Source organism: Larimichthys crocea, chromosome III (genome assembly GCF_000972845.2).
Source record: "Larimichthys crocea isolate SSNF chromosome III, L_crocea_2.0, whole genome shotgun sequence".
Classification (NCBI taxonomy): Eukaryota; Metazoa; Chordata; class Actinopteri; family Sciaenidae; genus Larimichthys; species Larimichthys crocea.
This window is the reverse complement of record NC_040013.1, coordinates 4856703-4874907: the sequence shown is the minus strand read 5'-3', so window position 1 is coordinate 4874907 and position 18205 is coordinate 4856703. Positions and strand designations below refer to the sequence as shown.

Sequence of the window (18205 nt, the reverse complement as noted above, 5' to 3'; positions counted from 1 at the left end):
ATAGTTGTCCCTATTTTATATACTTTTTATAGCTGTTTCTATCTGATTTCTATAGCAGAGTGGTTCTACAAGCACATTGGGCGGTTTCAGAGAGTTACAAGGGTCTGTAAATGCAATGAAAAGAAGTGGCTACAGCAATTTGTTTATTAAAAAATGTCATTTTTAACTTTTGAATACTACTTACATACTACAAAGGATGAATATATACATGATATATGTGTACACATACAAATTATAAGTCAAAATACTGCTTAACTTGACAGAATTGTGAAAGGTATAAGTGGTAAAATAAGGAGCCATTTGGGAGCCGAAAGAGCCGGAGTCAAATGATCTGACTCCCTAAAAAAAACGAACTTCCCATCACTATTTTCGTGAATATTGCTCCGCTTGTTATCTCGACTACTAAAAAGTGATTGACAGCGCTATGGGCCAATAGGAAAAGAGGTTGATGAAGCTAAATCCACCAATGAGTGGAGACCTGATCTGGAATGTTTTGATTGACGTTGCGGATAACCAATCGGAGGTTACTATTGAAGAGGCGTTGACCAATCAGCAACGAGCGAGGTGTTTCTGCTGTTAAATTAAGTGACGTCATTAAACTATTTTATTAAACGCGTTAGATAATTTTAAAAAAGCGTTAATATTTTTTTAAATGTTATTCCGACAATTTATCTTGTTCACTTTAACATTTAAAAAAAAATAAAAATAAAAAAAGCGGTTTTGACCCCAGTGACGTTACATGACGTGCTCGTACTTCTTCCGGGTCTTCTTTCCAGCGTGGTTGTTTTTTTTTATGTTCTCTTATAAAATAAATTAATAACAATAAGATGAGCTCGCAGAAAGGTAACGTGTCTCGATTGAGGGGACAGAAGCACCAAAACGCTGTGGCCTTCAAAAACGACAAGTACGGAGCGACGGTGCAAGTAAAGGTGTGTGAAGGTTTTTACATGTGCAGCCAGCGTGCATGGACGATCAACTACAGGGGCTTTAAACACAGCATATCTGTTAGGATGTCACTTTAATTCAGCTTTTGTTTGTTATGAATAAGGATGCACCGATTGTGAAATTCTGGGCCGATACCAATGTTAAATGTTAATTAATGTTTTTGTTATTTATTCCCTCTGTGCCATGGAAACATTAGTGAACTGTCTGAAAAGTCTCTTCATCATCTCAAATTCAATCAGACAAATTTATAAAAACAAAAAAAAAACAACCTTTAATGTCAATTCTTTTGACATTTGATAGATATATTGTACAAAAGTATATACAGTAAATTGTCAGTGTTGCAGGTGAAATGTGCAGTGACTGTGACTAAAAATGATGTGCACAATGTTTTAATGTTTTACGTTATGGGTGTATGCTCCCTTTAGCATATTTAGTATTTATTTACATTTTAGCATATGTTTAATTTTATTTATTTTAGTACATTTTAATGTCTCAGGTATTTTTATTCTTATTTATTCTAGTTATTTTAACACTCACTAGTCACTTTAATGCTAGGATTTTATTGCACTGACTAGAAGCACTTTCAATCTCGTTGTACCTGTGACAATGACAATAAAGATCTATTCTATTCTATTCTATTCTAAATTATGACCTGAGTTTTTAGCTGTTGTTATACAGTGTGATGGCATGTGGCAGGTGTCTGTATCTGTCCACTGTGTGATGGAGAGGGTGCTGCTCATTGTCCATGATGGATAACAGTTTATTCAGCGTCCTCCTCTCCGCCACAGTCTCAAGAGACTCAAGTCTGAGTCCAAGAACAGAGCAATGCCTTCTTGATGATCTTATTAAGTCTGTTGGTGTCGCTGGCCCCAGCAAACAACAGACTGGTAAAAGATCTCCAAGGATCTCAGCTTCCTCATGAAGTAGAGTCTGCTCATCCCTTTCCTGTAAACAGTCCAGTCTGTTGTCGATCACCACTCCGAGGTATTTGTAGTCCTCCACCGCCTCCTCTCTGATCCTCAGTGGCTGTGAAGGCATCTTCTTCCTCCTGAAGTCGATCACCGTCTCTCTGGTCTTGTTGATGTTCAGCCTCGCTCTGACAAGTTCTTTCCTGAAAAGTAAACCCCTCTTAGATTGGTGTATAGCGAACTAATCAATAAAAAAGATTTTTTTTCAGCACTTACACTGCCCAACAAAATCATTGGAGTGGTTTTAGCCTGATAAACAAAAGTTTACATTTACATTAAAACTACATATCTCTCAGTCTTTGACTTTTCCTAAATATGTGTTTGTGTTTTATACATTTCCTGGGATAAATAATTTCCCTCCTGGGATTATTAAAGTATTTTTGATTCTGATTGATGGCTTCTAAAGCTTACAACGTATTAAAATGAAACAAACTGGATTTCTGAGCATTTATACCTCGGACGCCAGTCTGCATATGAACGACACTTCTACCCACCGTTTCCAGCTGTGGTCGCAGCAATTATTACAATGTTTTCATTTCATTTTCTCACTTGTAATGTTTTCATACTATCACATTTATTTTTAGGTGAATTGGGAGCGAGGAGACACGGGGCGTGCACGGGCATGAACTGAAACAGGCCGAATTATTACTGTCCATGATAATGATGCCATGTCTCTGCTTGTGTGATTCCCAAATTGCAGAAGGCAAAGTCTAAGACCCATGATGGGCTCTGTCAACACTGCAAGGGCGTGCTTGAGTGGAAAGTGAAGTACAACAAATACAAGTCACTAACGCAACCCAAAAAATGGTGAGTACGCTTAAGTACAACACACATCTCAACTGATGAACAGTAAATGTGTGGGTGATCGGCAAAGCAAAGAGAATCAACATCAATTATTACATTACATTACATTGCATTTAGCAGACGCTTTTATCCAAAGCGACTTACAGAGTATTAAACTTATTAATTAATCGGTAAATTCATTTGTCAAACAAAACCTTAAAGATTTGCTTCTTTTCTCCATTTCTTATCATTAATATCATATAAAAGTACTTGGCTTCTGTTTAAATCAGATTTTATTTGTATAGCCCAAAGTCACAAAGTACATTTGCCTCAGAGGGCTTTACAATCTGTACAGGGAGTGACACCCTCTGTCCTTAGACCCTCGGTTCGAGTGAGGAAAAACTTTTAACAGGAAAAAAAAGGTGGAAGAAACCTCAGGAAGAGCCACAGAGGAGGGATCCCTCTCCCAGGACGGACAGACGTCAATAAATGTCACGTGTACAGGACAAATTAACACAAACATATTGTACAACAGGCTGCATTAGAAATGTTAAATCATCACTTTGAGCTCCAAGAATCTGACAGAGAAAGAGAGGCAGAGTTTGATTAAAAGAAGCCACTGGAAATTTAAACCAGCCTGCAGGACTACCAAACAGCATGTGACATGTTACTGGACTTACTGTGGGTCCACGGGAAAACTCCTGTCGTCCTACATTTGTCCAGATTCATTCATTGTTTGGAGGTGTGTCACACGTTTATGTTTGGATTATCGGAGGGGGACAAAAAGCCAGAGAAGCTGCTCGTTTGAGCTGGTTCTAATGTGAAATGCTTGTTTTTCTTCTTCTTCTTTCAGTGTCAAGTGTTCTCAGAAGACCGTGAAGGATGCGTATCACATCGTTTGCAAGCCGTGTTCTCTTCAGCTAGAGATCTGCTGCAAATGCGGGAAGAAAGAGGAGATCGTTATTCCGTGAGTGTGTGCCGATTTATACAAACAAACAGATGATTAAGAAGGAGAAGAAGTACTTTATTAAAACCTCTTGGGGGAAATTCAGTTTTTTACTCACACACAGGCTCAAAATAGAAAATACACACACGACCTAGATAGACGTGCATTACAGGTACTACTCTGGAAATTAGAATATCACTGCTATCACTTTTTGTGTCTTACCCACCTTGTGCAGGGAGTCAATGATGTCACATCTGTCAGATCAGCAGACTTCCCCATGATTGTGATTGTGTTTTAAAGGCTCAGGACCCTTTTGCAGGTGCTTTGGATTACTTACCTGATTAGTGTGTGACACTTTGAGTTTACAATACTGAAGCTTTTCACAGTATTCTAATTATTTAAGTTTTTAGGTTTGAGGTTTTAATAAAACTGTGAATCATAATCAGCAAAATTACAAAGAAGAAATGCTTGAGATATTCAAGGATTTAAGGATTCAAGGAGTTTTTATTGTCATTGCAGCACATGTAAAACATGGGATAAAATGAAATTGGTTTCCCCTGGTCCCGGAGCAGCCCGATATCAAATATAAGAAAGAAAGAAAGAAAGAAAGAAAGAAAGAAAGAAAGAAAGATAGATAGATAGATAGATAGATAGATAATATAAAAAGTAAAGGCAGATTTAAATTTAAAAACAAGTATATACAGATATCTCACTTTGCATGTAATAAGTCTATAAAATGTATTGGTTTCACCTTTTATGTTGACTTGCCTGAATAAAACAACTTGTACACGATATTCTAATTTTCCGAGTAGTACCTGTAGTTGTGGACAGGATGCCTGAGCACAGTCGGTGCTCCATAGTTTAGTGTTCTGACCAGCTTTTCTGCTTACTATTGAGAACATCCATCTTATAAAGAAGCCATGCATGTCATGTCCTCACATTGTACGTATATGAGGTTTATTATCTGGATCAAGTCTTTTTTTATCACTATCAAGCACATATGGAGAAATCTACTGCAAGTCTGCCATCGTGTGGACAACGAGATACATTACAACTGATTCCTAGAACTCATTTAAAGGACCAGTGAGTAACATTAAGGAGGTTTCACTGGTGGAAATGGCATATAATATTTAGAACTGCCTGAAAATAACACTTGCTGTGTTTTCGTGACCTTGGACCGAGCCTTTAATATATACAGACTCCACTTTTCCTTCTACAGTAGCCTAGAATGGACAAACTAAACCCCTGCTCCTCTTTTGTGGCCACCTTAGTGTCTCCTACACACTTGGGAGGGAGTGGTGAGGCGAGTTGGTCACCACTAGATGTCACTAAATCCACTTTAAAGAACCAATGTGTGCTCACCTTCAGAGCGTGTAGGAGAAACTATGGTGGAAACTTAATTAACTTTAATTTAGTGTCCATCAAACAAATTGTTTTCATTCCACTTTTTGGCATCTGTTTATTCCCATGAATCATTTAATCTATTTCTTTGGTGAACATTTAAAACGAGCCCTGTGGGATTTTCCTCTACTCTTTAAACAGAAGAATAGAAGTTGACACAGCTTAATTTTGTTTTTTTTACTCTCACTGTGTAGAATCAACTCACAAGCTGACCAGGAAGAGCAAGAAGAAGAAGAAGATGGTGGACAGAAAAAGAAAGGACGAGGAAAGAAGGACGTGGATGACTTGGACAGTGATGATGAAGATTTTGACTTAAGTGACCACGGAGATGATGATGACGACGAAGGAGAGGATTTGCACAATGACTTGGAACAAAAGAAAACACAGTCGGACAAGTCGGACGCGCTCCCAGATGTTTCCAGAGTCAGCTTCAAAGAGTGAAGGCAGCGAGAGGGTTCTTGTACCAAATGGACTTTTTAGTGTGTGAGTTAGAGATGTGAGCATACACAAATGTACTAATACGAATCATCAAATGTTGCTGGTTTCATGCACGACCTGGAGGACCGGTATGTCAACGCTGATGCTGAGCTGGTTTGATGATTAAGGAAGATTTCAAATGGTCGTGTATCTTTTTTTTTATTTAAACACTGTTTATAAAGATGAATGCACTGTATAATGTGCTGTGTATTCACAAATAATGCTAATTTGATATATAAATACATATGCTGTACATATTTTAATGTACTGTAATAAAAAAAAACTATACATTGTGTGCATTCATTTATCCAGGTTGTTCCTTTCACAGTTATTCAACTAATAGAGGCCTTGAAGTATCAGCAGCACTAAAAGGAGAAGTATATCAAGGGAAATATTTACTCTGTCATTCAGGTTCATATTTTAGATTTACAATTTATTAGGGAGCTCAAACACATGGAGTCTAATAGAACAGCCCTGCAATAAATCCTTTCATGAAGGCTATGTTCAGTTTTTGGTGTTTGTTTAACTTTATGATCATTTTGGATCAAATGCAATAAAAAATATACTCTTATCACATCACAGTAAGGTAACTCCAACACTTCCTGTCTCTTACATTTGAACTGGAAAGTTGAAATAAAGTTTATTTAACATTTAAACGCTCAAACTTTGTAGCTTTTATTTTATATATTATTGCACAATCGGGTCTGACAGTACTGCCAGTCATATAAAAAGCTGCAACAACTCCCATTTTGTTTTAAAATTTCACAAAACAAAATTATTTCTATTAGATATTTTCCTGTATGGTCCTATAAACCAGTGAAACCATTCTTTTTCCTGGCTAAAAATATTAATTTCCAGCCTTTTGCACTTTCTGTTCCCATAATCTAAAGTGTCATTCTGTCAAGCTGTCATTCATCATGTGGGGTTTCGTGTAAAGGAATGAGGCAGTATTTTGAACCCCACTTCCTCTTTAGGCTCTTAGTTGCCATCACACATGCGTATGAATGAATCACTGAGCTCACAGGATCCCTATTCTTTTAAACACCTGATCATGTCTTACTCACATGGCTTTGTTCTGCTCAGGCACTCATGACTAAGAGTGCAATGTACTAACTTGACGTTGACTTGCAGTCTGTCACAGTTGAATGGAATTACTGAACTATGAGTCAGAACTATCCAGAAAATGAAACTGGTATTGCCAAACAGTTATATAAACCTACACACTGTTGCAATTTAACTACTGCTCAATCAGTTTAATATAACAGCCCTGCAATAAATTCTACCTTCATGAGGGTGTTAATGTTCAGGTTTTGTCGTGGTGCTCCTGAGTTGCTGTGCAGTACGTTAAATGGATCTCTCTCTCTCTCTTTCTTTCTAAACCCAACTGGTCGCAGCAGATGGCCGTCCATCTCTTTGGTCAAATTTTCTGACAGCACTGCGCTGCTGTCCCTTCTCCAAGGTTCTGAATCAGGCCATGAGCATGCTTTCGCTGATGTAATCAGAACTTCTTGTATTTAAATGTATCTAAAACCAAGTAACTCGTTATTAGACGTAACAGAGATGCCGAACAGAGAAGCAAAACAAACAAAAAAAAAGGTCAGGTACCAATTAATTCTTCCTTTTTAGACACATTTGACGAGATGTAGAAGCTGCTCCAAATGAGTCCAGTCGGATTTTTAAATTGTTTTGAACTGAAATCTGAATTTGAGACCTGTGCAACCTGTGCAAGTATCATAATACAACATCTGTTATGATTAAATAAAACTGAATTTTATTGAACTGAATAGAACAAAGACAATATAAAATAAGAAATCAAAGATGGATTGGTGGTTTTTCATTTTTAAAAAGAAGAAATGTAGAAATCTCAGTCATGGTTGTAAAGTTACAGCTTCTGTATTATCCCTTTTATTACCCCATACTGTAAATTGTTGTTACCACGTGTTTAAGATGCTTCTGCCCCATTATTACCCAATTACAAAAATGTAACCCAAACACTAATAAAATATTTACACTGTTATAACTAATATATCACCTGGATATTATATTGTTATTTCCACCCATTTTTACTCTGTTATTACTAAAAATCACTCCAACATGACACAGTTATTAGAAAATGAAATGTAAAATTCCCCCATGTTCAATATGAGGAAACCTATCACCATGACAACATACACACATACATTGGTATAGTGCACTGAAAAAAGTGTACACCACAAGTTACGCATCGAGGAGTGTGATCATGTGCATTTCACATGAAGGGCTAAATATATAGCAGTGTGATTTAAATTCAAGTTCACTCCCAGGAAATGATCACATTACCTTACCCTCTTGTAGGTTTGGTATAGACCTGCTGCTGTCACTCTTCAAGGACAGATTGTACAGAACGAACCTATATATAGCCATCACAGTGAAAAGGGACCTTACTGAAACCTCATGAGAGATTTACAAATGATAGTTTAACATTAACTACTAACAGATGGGTGACAAATTAAAGGGGGTATATAAAGTATGTGTTGTTTCATCACCTTGTCAAAGGTTCTTCAAGTCTTCTCAACCCCAAAGACCCACTAGAACTTTTTTTGAAAGACCCTTTTGAGGACCCATCTCAAAAAGCACTAAAACATCATAAACACCAGTTAGAACTTTCTATTGGATCACTAGTTAATAACTAATAAAACCTCCTAACGAACCTCTAGAACATCGTCAATGAGTAGTAAAACCTCCTATTGAGATACCTTCTCAGTGCCTGAAGATCATCTAGAGCATTATCAGTAGGTACTAAAGCCTCCTACTGAATGCCTAGAACCCAAGGACTAATAGAACCTCATAAAGAACCTCTAGAGCATTTTCAGTGGCTACATAAGCCTCCAACCGCTAGAACCTTTTCCATGACCAATAGAACATCATAAACAACCATTAGAACCTCCTTAAAGGACTCCTAGAATTTCCTCAATTGCCATCAGTCCTCCCCGAAAACAATAGAACCTCACCAATAGCCATTAAAATCTACTAAATGATCCCTAAAGGAACTCTAGGACCTTCTAACTGGCTACTACAATCTTCCAAATGACCCAGAGAACTTCCTAAAGAACCCATAGAACCCTCTCATTGACCACTACAGCCACCTCAATGACAGCTAGAAGCGCACAAATGATATTATTTTATATTATTTTATGCCTGATTTGACTGGATATGTTTGGTCACAGTAGCACAAAGCTCTCTTACAGTCCTTCATGGCTCTGCACAAAAGACCCCTTGAACCTTCTCATTTACATAAAGCAACCCAAGATCCTCCAAAATGATTCAAAACCCTATTTAAATCCTTAAAATAGATTTTTTTTGGTCACAGTTCAAAAGTGTATAGTAAGTACTCCACCCTATATATGAACATGCAACTTCCCAAGAAGAAAACGTCATCTGTAGCTGACTCTCTCTTGGGAACCCTGTGACAACACCCTATCTTCTCATTGGTTGCAGATCTTCGGTCAGGTGGAGCTGTGCGTCCTGGTGGGTCTCCGAGGACAAAACCCCGGTGCGCTGCTGTTGCTGGAGGTATCTCACTGGTCTACACCGACTGACACATTGAGGGGATGGCGAAGTTTAACAGAACCAACACCGAAATTGCGCACGTCTACAGGGGAACATTTATCCACTCGACCCAGCAGACAGCGGTGCAGATCCTGGAAGATGCGCTCCTCGGAGTGGATACAGAGGGAAAGGTTTGATTCTAAAATATCTAAAACAATATCTGGTCTAAGATGTATTTAAAATACTTGTATTATTATTATTATTATTGATGTATTCTTAAAACTAAACCGCGGGTTTATGCGCCAACATAAGCGTTTGGCTGTTATCTATGAATTAATAAAAAGTATTTCAAGATAGTAGATTGTACCTACTCCTAAACTCTGCACAAAAAGCTTAAATAATTGTGTAATAAGGCGTAAACCTGTTACACAATACCTTGATTGTCTCCTACAGTTAACTACTGCGCAGCAACTTTTATGATTTGTTCCACACTAAGCTCTCACACACACACACACACACACACACACACAATCCTTCATGACAGTCCGAAGAAGCCTTTTTAAAACCAGATAAATGGATCTGAAATAAACCTTTGTGTAACTGCATTAGTTACACATTGCTTCTTTATGATCTGACCCTTTATTGGGGCTCTTTAAGTAGTCATGTTTGCTGTTCTTAACTAATTTCCATTCTGCCATTAGATTGCTTTCATTGGGAAAGGCACGGAACAAGACAGACTGTCTCAGACCTTTGAATTCAATCTGTCTGAAATCACCCAACTGGCACAACAGTAAGTCAAATATGTAAATGAGTTACTGACTATATTGAATTTGGCAATAGTGTTACAGGGCTAGATATTAAATGACTACAGTAAGTCAGAGACTAACGCTGTATTTGAAGACACAGGTTAGCGGATATGAACACAGACTCTTCTTTGCATTAACTGCTTAATGTAAAACGTATGCATGCATCTTTGCATGGGTCATAAAAACAATACTGTATATACTATAACCGTTTACTTGCTTGCTACATCGCAGTGAGTTCTTCATGCCAGGACTCGTGGACACCCACATCCATGCATCGCAGTACAGCTACGCTGGCACAGCTCTGGACATGCCCTTACTGCAGTGGCTCAATACCTACACCTTTCCTGTGGAGTCACGATTCAAGGACTTAGAGTTTGCCAACAGGGTGTACACTAAAGTAGTGGTGAGTTGGCTGACCATCATGGGCGATGTGACACAAGTACTGCAAGTATAACAAGTTTGATTTGTTTTCATGCAAGGTGCAGCACAAAATTCTAGTAGTTGTTTTTTTATCTGCTGCTTCCTGCATCCACAGCTTTGTGGGCCATTCTTAGAGTACCCCTTCCTCCCCCTAACTGAATGCTCCTCTATTGTCACACAGCCTGTGTGTGAAGGGTGGCTTATTTGCCTCATTATTGTCTAAATCCTGTAACTTAACACCTGTGCTTTGCAGAAAAGGACCCTGAGAAACGGAACAACAACCGCATGTTACTTTGCTACGATACATACAGATGCCTCTCTCCTGTTGGGCCAGATTGCAAGTAAGATATCCTACACTCAAACACACACACACACACACACACACTTTGACCTATATCTCTTTTTTATTTTTAAGCATTGGCCCCTTTAAGTGTTTTCTATCTGTAATATGGACTATGGCCCAGGATGTAAGAAACTGAAGTGTGTCCTGTTTAAATGCTGGCACTGTTCCATGTTATAGGCCATAATAGTGTAACACAATCAGTCCACTGTCATCTTAGATCAGCAGGTGACCTGTGGGTTTTGAGACAGTTGACCTATGTAATCATCGCTGGTCAAACCCGTTTGGAGGTGACTAAACGCTCTGACCCTAATTATAGTAATAGATGCATGAAGAGGGACGTGATGTGTGTTTTGTCTAACATAGCTTCAGGCTTTTTGTGCCTGTGAAGAATTCACTGGGAGACCTTAATGAGTTCAGTATTTGTAACTTTCATTACAGTTAAAATGACTCAAATAAACGACAGAATGGTCCTGCTTCGCTTCGTATTCTGAGAAACACACCTATTTTTTCACCTTTATGCCTTTTCCTTATCATTTTGTTGTCATGTTGTATGACACACACACACACAAACACAAACACACAAACACACTCTCTCTCTCACACTCACATAAATGTATAATGATTCAACCATATTGAATTGAGCAGTGGCTTTGGCAGCTTTGCAGTTGTTTTGCGTTATCAGGGTCGTTGATCCTTTACCTTTGTCCTGTTCTGAGCAGCTGTTCCATTTTGTAGAAAACTGTCACACACACACACACACACACACACGACTATTTCCAACTCTATTACTCTAAAATCATGCTTCATTTCTTCTTGTGTGTGTTTTGATTATATATATGTATTTATATATATGTATGCATTTATATATATATGTCATTTATATATGTATGTATTTATATACAGATATATAGATATATATGCACACACAGTCCTATATGCTATATTTTCTCAGGCAGGAATCTTATAAGGTCCAAAGTTCAAGGTCCCGTGGTGAACATTTGATGCCTGATTTGACTGGATATGTTTGGTCACAGTAGCACAAAGCTCTCTTACAGTCCTCCATGGCTCATCATGTACAATATCTGTAACACTATACTGGTTGAAGCAGAACCATAGTACTATACAGTGGTGAAAAAGGTATTTAGATTCTCTGCACACGGTGGAAATACCCCGCTACAAGGAAAAGTCCTGCATTCAAATCCTCACTTACAGCCACATTGATGAAGGTGTAATTTGTTCCAGTAGGCAAATCACGCTGCTCCCCCACAGTCCTGAGGCGTGCTGTAATCAACTCAAATAAGTGAAATCCCCTGTGCCTGTGTTGGTTTACTATAAGTACTATTTACTATGAGTTTGGAGCACCTTTAAATTTTAAAAAGACAAAGAATAAGTCTGATTTACTCAACGCCTCGGTCAAATTAGCATCCCAGTGTCACTGTCAACTCTAGCTGACTGTAAAATCATTTAAATAAATAAATCAAAAACTTTTTGGCACCACAGTGCTCCTTCTCTTCTCTTCTCTTCTCTGTTGTACAGCAAGACTAAACGATGTGAAGTGCATTGCGTTGTATTTTCATGTTCAAAACTAAAATATTAACAATATTAACACACTTTGAAAGTAAGATATACTTTGCTGATAAACCTTCACACATAGCTGAAGTATATGCAGTTTGTTTTTGGAAAGAACGAGAGATGAATCTGTAAAATAACTTAAGGGGTTGTAGTGTGTTCATGTTCTCGTGACTCCTGATTTTCTTCTTGCAGATGACTTTGGACAGCGTGCCTTGGTGGGCAAGGTGTGTATGGACAGGAACAATTCTGTGAAACATTACAAAGAGACCAATCAGGAGTCTCAAGAGGAAACCTGTCGGTGGGTATCAGCTGTTTAATAATACTGGATATGAATGTGTTGAGAGGGATGTGTCAGGCTCCAGCCAAAGTGATTTAATGAAATGACATTGAAGTCAATCGCGCTGGGGATTTTTCAGTCAGGAAAAAGTCCCAGAGGCAACAGGTTTAGTTACACTAAATTTAGTAAAATCTGATAAGAATATGTAATAGATAACAACAGATATATGCAACAGTTATTTTTTGTCAGCATAAATCTTGTCTGTGCATTCAAAGATATTGTTTTTCTTATTCACTGAAATACCTTGACGTTTAAGTTCTCTTTTATATTTGATACTTTCCCACCACGGAGAATGTACACCTGACTCTGAAGTGATAACTGCCTCTTGATCCTCTGTTTTCTTTTATAAAACTACATTTACAACCACAAGTTTTAGCTGTAAAACTTTCAAATTTGTAAATGTGCATGCCCCAATTGAATAACAACCATTGTTTTGTCATCCAAAGGTTCATTTCAGAGCTCCTGAACAAAAAGGTAAGATTCCACAAAACGATAACCAGTACAAGGATGTAGCTCTGCATTTTTTAAAGACCCTTAATCCTTGTTTTGTTTTTTGTTTTTTGTGGGGGGGGGGTGTAGTACCCTCTCGTGAAGCCCGTGGTGACCCCCCGCTTCGCTCCATCCTGCACAGGGGCCTTGCTAGGACAGCTGGGAGCAATCGCTAAGAATAACAACCTGCACATTCAGGTGAGCTCACCGTGACAACCGAACCAGGCTAAGTCCCCGAGGAGTCCTTGGGACTGTCGCCATAGAGAATGTTCAGTGTTTGGACCTGTGGGGTTTTTGAACAATTGAAATAAATACATGCAAACACACTTTCAATAGTGGAATGCTGACAAGCGGAAGAAAACAAGTATTGCAGAATAGCATTTGGGATTAACTTCACTTCACTTCCACGCCTCAGGCTCTTACTCTCTCTAGAAGCTACAGCCTCTTGTCAAAGGTAGCACCCCAGATCTGCCTTGAGGTAACAGTGTGTGTGTTTGTTTCCAGAGTCATATCAGTGAAAATGTTGAGGAGGTGAAGCTGGTGAAGGAGCTGTTTCCTGAATCAGAGTCTTACACAGACGTCTATCACAAATACAACCTGCTTACTGACAAGGTGAGGACACAGTCACGCAGTTAGTTTGTATCCGGAGTGTGTTTGCGGTTTCGTTTGATTTACATATTTTAAATTATAATTTGGTATTTGTCAAATTAAGGGTGCAGAATACTTGAGTATGTATTTAATGCAAACACGACATTTTGCTGCATGCATCAACACCTTCTCGTGTTTGTTGTTCGAAATGTTTTTCACACTTAGTTTTGGTTTTTAATTTAATTTTAGTTTACTGTAATAATCTTGACATTTTGTAGAAAAATATGAATGCTGATTTAAAAAAAAAGAAGCCTAACATGGTTGATATTATTTGTGATGATTCACAGACAGTGATGGCCCATGGCTGCCACCTCAGTGATGAAGAGTTGGATCTTTTCAGACAGACAGGAGCCTCTTTGTCTCACTGTCCCAATTCCAACATTTCGTAAGTCTCTCATATTTCAGAATTCTGAGAATATGAATACAATAAGGTTAAGAAGACGGATAACAGTGTAACCCGTCTCCGGTTCTGGTAACCATACCAGCGTCGCTTAATGCCTGCATTACCTCTGCCCTTCTTCAGTCTTGAAAATCTCATGGTAGTCCACCAAGAGTAGTGTCAAAACGATTTATCTTATGGTAGAAACGTTACATAATGTCACAGCAATACAGTGTAACATAGAGAGTCAGTCCTGAATGATGAAATATAATACATAATGAGATTGATGATTGATTGTTTTATGGTATTAGTCACCTCTCTCTCTCTATTTTCCCAGGTTGTGTAGTGGAGTGTTGAATGTTCGCAAAGTCTTGAAACACAAAGTGAGACTTGGACTGGGAACAGGTGGGAGCAAAGCAGACTCTCTGCATAGTTTCACCTCAAGTGTTGCCAAAACACTTTATTACACCATTAAAATAAATAGTATAATTATGTTTTATGATCTGGAAACTGAAAAAGTTATGTGGTTCAGTCATTTGACTACTCGTTTGTTTGGATTTTACTGGTTTAAATGTTTACCCATCCTGTCTGTATTTGTGGTGCGATGTCAGACGTGGCGGGTGGCTACTCGGCTTCTATACTGGACGCCATGAGAAGAGCTCTTGAGTCATCCAAAGTCTTGACTATTCAGGACCCAGAACACGACACACTCACCTTTGAGGAGGTGTTCAGACTGGCCACGCTGGGTGGCAGCCAAGGTAAGAAACAGAGGTAGCATTGTGGAGGAGTTGCACTTAAAACATGACGCGTTCTGCCTCTCTGTTAGTCTCCACAACACTCATCTGCTGTCAAGAATTCATCAATGACCAGTTGAGCCAGTGCACAGGAGGTCAAGATGTCCAAGATGTCTTATGCTGAAAGGTTTTTTGAAGCTTGGCTGTTAATCTAGATTAATGACCTTTCAGAATAAGACATCTTGGACTCTTTTCTCTCACCATGGATGAATAGAGTCCTCAATAAACACTCATCTTTCTTGCTGAAGTGCCTTTGCCCACTCGACGTCACTCCGCATTGCAGAGTGCTGCAGCAGAAATGCCTGATTCAGTACACTAGTAGCTGTGGGAAGATCTTTTTAATGGTGACTGATTGCAATTTCACTGGAGGTTAGAGAACACAACAGCTTCTTTTATGATGTGTTTTGTCTGCAGCCTTATCCCTGGATGACCAAACAGGGAACTTTGAAGTCGGCAAAGACTTCGACGCCCTCAGGGTGAATGTAGCTGCTCCTGGTGGACCCATTGACCTGATCCAGAGCGAAGAACCAAAGGTTGGTAGTCTTAATCTATTCGCGCAGATTTAGCCGAACATTTCCTCACACTAATTGATCATCACTTTATTTACAGATACTCTTGGAAAAGTTCTTGAATTTGGGTGAGTGTCAGTTTCAGTGTATCTGTCTGAACATTTCGTGTTTTAATGTGACCATCTACTTCATGTTCATCCCTGTTACTACTTCCTCTTCGACAGGTGACGATCGCAACATAGTCCAGGTGTTTGTAGCCGGGAGGAAGGTGGTACCATTCACAGACGCAACGGCAGAGTAAAAGCTTCTGTCCTCCACACACCTTCACTCGTCTCATGGCACAAACCACTCTAACATTCAACTTGAAGAGGACTTTAACGAATGAAATACACATCCGAGATATACAATATGTGCAGCACAAGAATGATAAAGACAAACACGCCGGAAATTAGTTATTATCACCATAAACATTTTACTGTAAAATCCAGAGGACGTATATGTGACGTGATATGACTCAGTGAGGGTCATGTGGTCAGCCTGTTGCTGAAGTCTTAAAGGGCGATTACTGGGCTTCAAAACAGTGAATAAGGATACTAAGACTTATTCATGCACATTCATGCAAGCCACTTTTTATGTTTAGTTATAACAACTTACTTAAATCCACCTTAACTAACACTACTGGTGACGGTAGCTGTTTTCCACTGCACGTTGATATCACATTGAGTTGCCTCGAGCTATTTAAACTGTGCAATTGTCCATGAAGTACATGTTTACGTAGGACTTTGTGCTGGTGACGTGAAGCTGTCCGGTGCTCAGAGTACAGCTCGACAATCAAATTTTCATGCTTGTGGATGCAAGAAAACACTTTATGATCGTATCGACTTGAGTTATAACCATAAGTCATTCACTTTTTACACTGTACACTCCACTCAGGTGTTTTAAATGACAAAAGTATGACTATATTATATTGTTTTACAGTATTCTCTTGATTTGGTTTCAGTTTGACACAGTGTGGTGAAAAACAAACTTAAAAGTTCAGCATTCCAACAACGAAACTGTTCTCTGTAATGAAATAAGATTTTTTTTTTCAATGTATTTTAACATTTTGTAGTACTAACAGCCTCAAAATCCACATCCTGATTGGTGGAAAGTGAAACTGTACTGAACCTGATGCCGTAATATGTGGTAAAATATGTTGATTTTAATATTGACCCAAATATATAAAATGTATTTATATTATTACTCTTAGAAACTGTCTTATAAATGCTGGGAAATGAAGGGAAAGTAAATGGACTCATTGCTGAATATGTGTTTGTCTTGATAAATTAGAATTAGTATTTAAGTATTTTTACTAAACTATAGGCAGTTCTATCACAACATATCACTTTATCTACGTGTCACATTATGGGAGCTTGAAATAAAGAATACTACTAAATCTGTTTTGAACTGATGTGCAGTTATTTAAAGAGATATTACATTTAGTTAATTTAGTGCCCCCCAATTTCAGAGTGTATTTATTATGATCACAGAACAAAAAGTGCAGCAACACAGGACATAGCAGCCAGCTAATGTTAGAAGATCTTGTCCAGCAGTCACATTCTCATTTTCTTGGTTCCTCTGTCTTTATGTCCATACAAGCTGCTGAGCCTAGTTACATTTCCCCGCTTGCCCAGCTCCGGTTCTAGCACAACACTGGCTCCTCTGCCTGTTAGCATTCACCCGCACACCTCCTGCTTTCACCAGGGCCGGTGTTGCATTGCGTGAACGTGCATGCATTGCGCGAGTGATAGCCTAGGTGTGTTATGACAGGCGGGTAATGAAATGTTATGGGTTTATGTATATTCTGTATAGCTTTGTGTGGTTACTGTATATGCACTGGCTTTTGAAAACAAGGTCTGTGTGTCTGTACAATAAGGAACACCAACCATCTGCAACTTATGTACAAACAGAGAGGGAAACAGGAGGGGAGTCAGATTTTTTTGGGTCACATTATACATCTGTCACAATCTGCAAGATGTAACACCAACCATTTTTTGAGAACACGTCTGACAAAACAGCTTCATTCTGTGGTTCTTCCAGCAGCAGCATCACATCTCTACTCCCCCTCTGGAGTTACTATGGTTACAGGAAAGCCCTGAAACTTTATAATGATCAATAAGGACTCAATAAAATCATGAAGATAGCCTGATTGTCCCTCAACGCTGAAATTTTTATTATATTATAACATAAGTGTACATGACAAATCTGAAGCCAAATAAAATGGAAGCCTCAAAGCTCCTCCTTCATGAAAATACTATGTATGTTGAATTGTCCTGTGTGCAAATCATCACCATGTTTTGGTATTGATCCTCGCTCTTATTGATCAGAAAGGTCCTCTGGTTAACATCGTCATTTGGCTGTAAACATGAGCTGCCTGTGTTGGCATTTTTAATAACTTGTCTTGTAGTAGTTTCTTTGTTTTCTGGACAAAATGATCCTGCACGATCTTTGAACAGTTCTCTCCATCATTGACTCTTCACATCATGTTTTGTAGCTACTTGCCAACACTCAAATACAACAAGATATGTGATGATGCATGATTTGTCCATCTCTGTTGTGTGAGTGTGTTCATTCAGTCATGAGTGGTGTGGTGGAGTTTTTTAGGGCCACAAACGAAATCTTGCTTAGGGCTACTAAATGCCTAGGGCCAGCCCTGCCTCTCTAAAACAAACACTAAAACTCCCCCGGTGCTCTGAGCTCACAGTCCAGGCAGCCCGGCTAACAAACCGAGTTAACGTTAACTGACAGCAGCTGCAGTAATCAGCAGTTTACTTCACTGTCCATCGGGAAACCCTGTAAATCGCAGAGAGATGATGCGGGG

The 18205-nt window shown here is 38.7% G+C and overlaps 2 protein-coding genes across 2 annotated transcripts; both read left to right on the top strand.

Annotated features, from left to right (window-relative positions):
• Nucleotides 1–735: 735 nt before the first annotated feature.
• On the top strand, nucleotides 736–5808 carry ciiih9orf85 (chromosome III C9orf85 homolog). The gene is made up of 4 exons (XM_027274240.1): nucleotides 736–929; nucleotides 2614–2720; nucleotides 3550–3663; nucleotides 5238–5808. The coding sequence occupies exons 1-4, from the start codon at nucleotides 828–830 to the stop codon at nucleotides 5482–5484; spliced, it is 570 nt and encodes a 189-aa protein (XP_027130041.1). The 5' UTR covers nucleotides 736–827; the 3' UTR covers nucleotides 5485–5808.
• Nucleotides 5809–8984: 3176 nt separating this feature from the next.
• gda (guanine deaminase) lies at nucleotides 8985–16784 on the top strand. The gene is made up of 14 exons (XM_027278358.1): nucleotides 8985–9239; nucleotides 9750–9838; nucleotides 10086–10257; nucleotides 10528–10615; nucleotides 12382–12487; nucleotides 12973–13000; nucleotides 13106–13213; nucleotides 13520–13627; nucleotides 13951–14048; nucleotides 14380–14447; nucleotides 14654–14800; nucleotides 15251–15369; nucleotides 15446–15473; nucleotides 15570–16784. The coding sequence occupies exons 1-14, from the start codon at nucleotides 9111–9113 to the stop codon at nucleotides 15644–15646; spliced, it is 1365 nt and encodes a 454-aa protein (XP_027134159.1). The 5' UTR covers nucleotides 8985–9110; the 3' UTR covers nucleotides 15647–16784.
• The last annotated feature ends 1421 nt before the right edge of the window (nucleotides 16785–18205 follow it).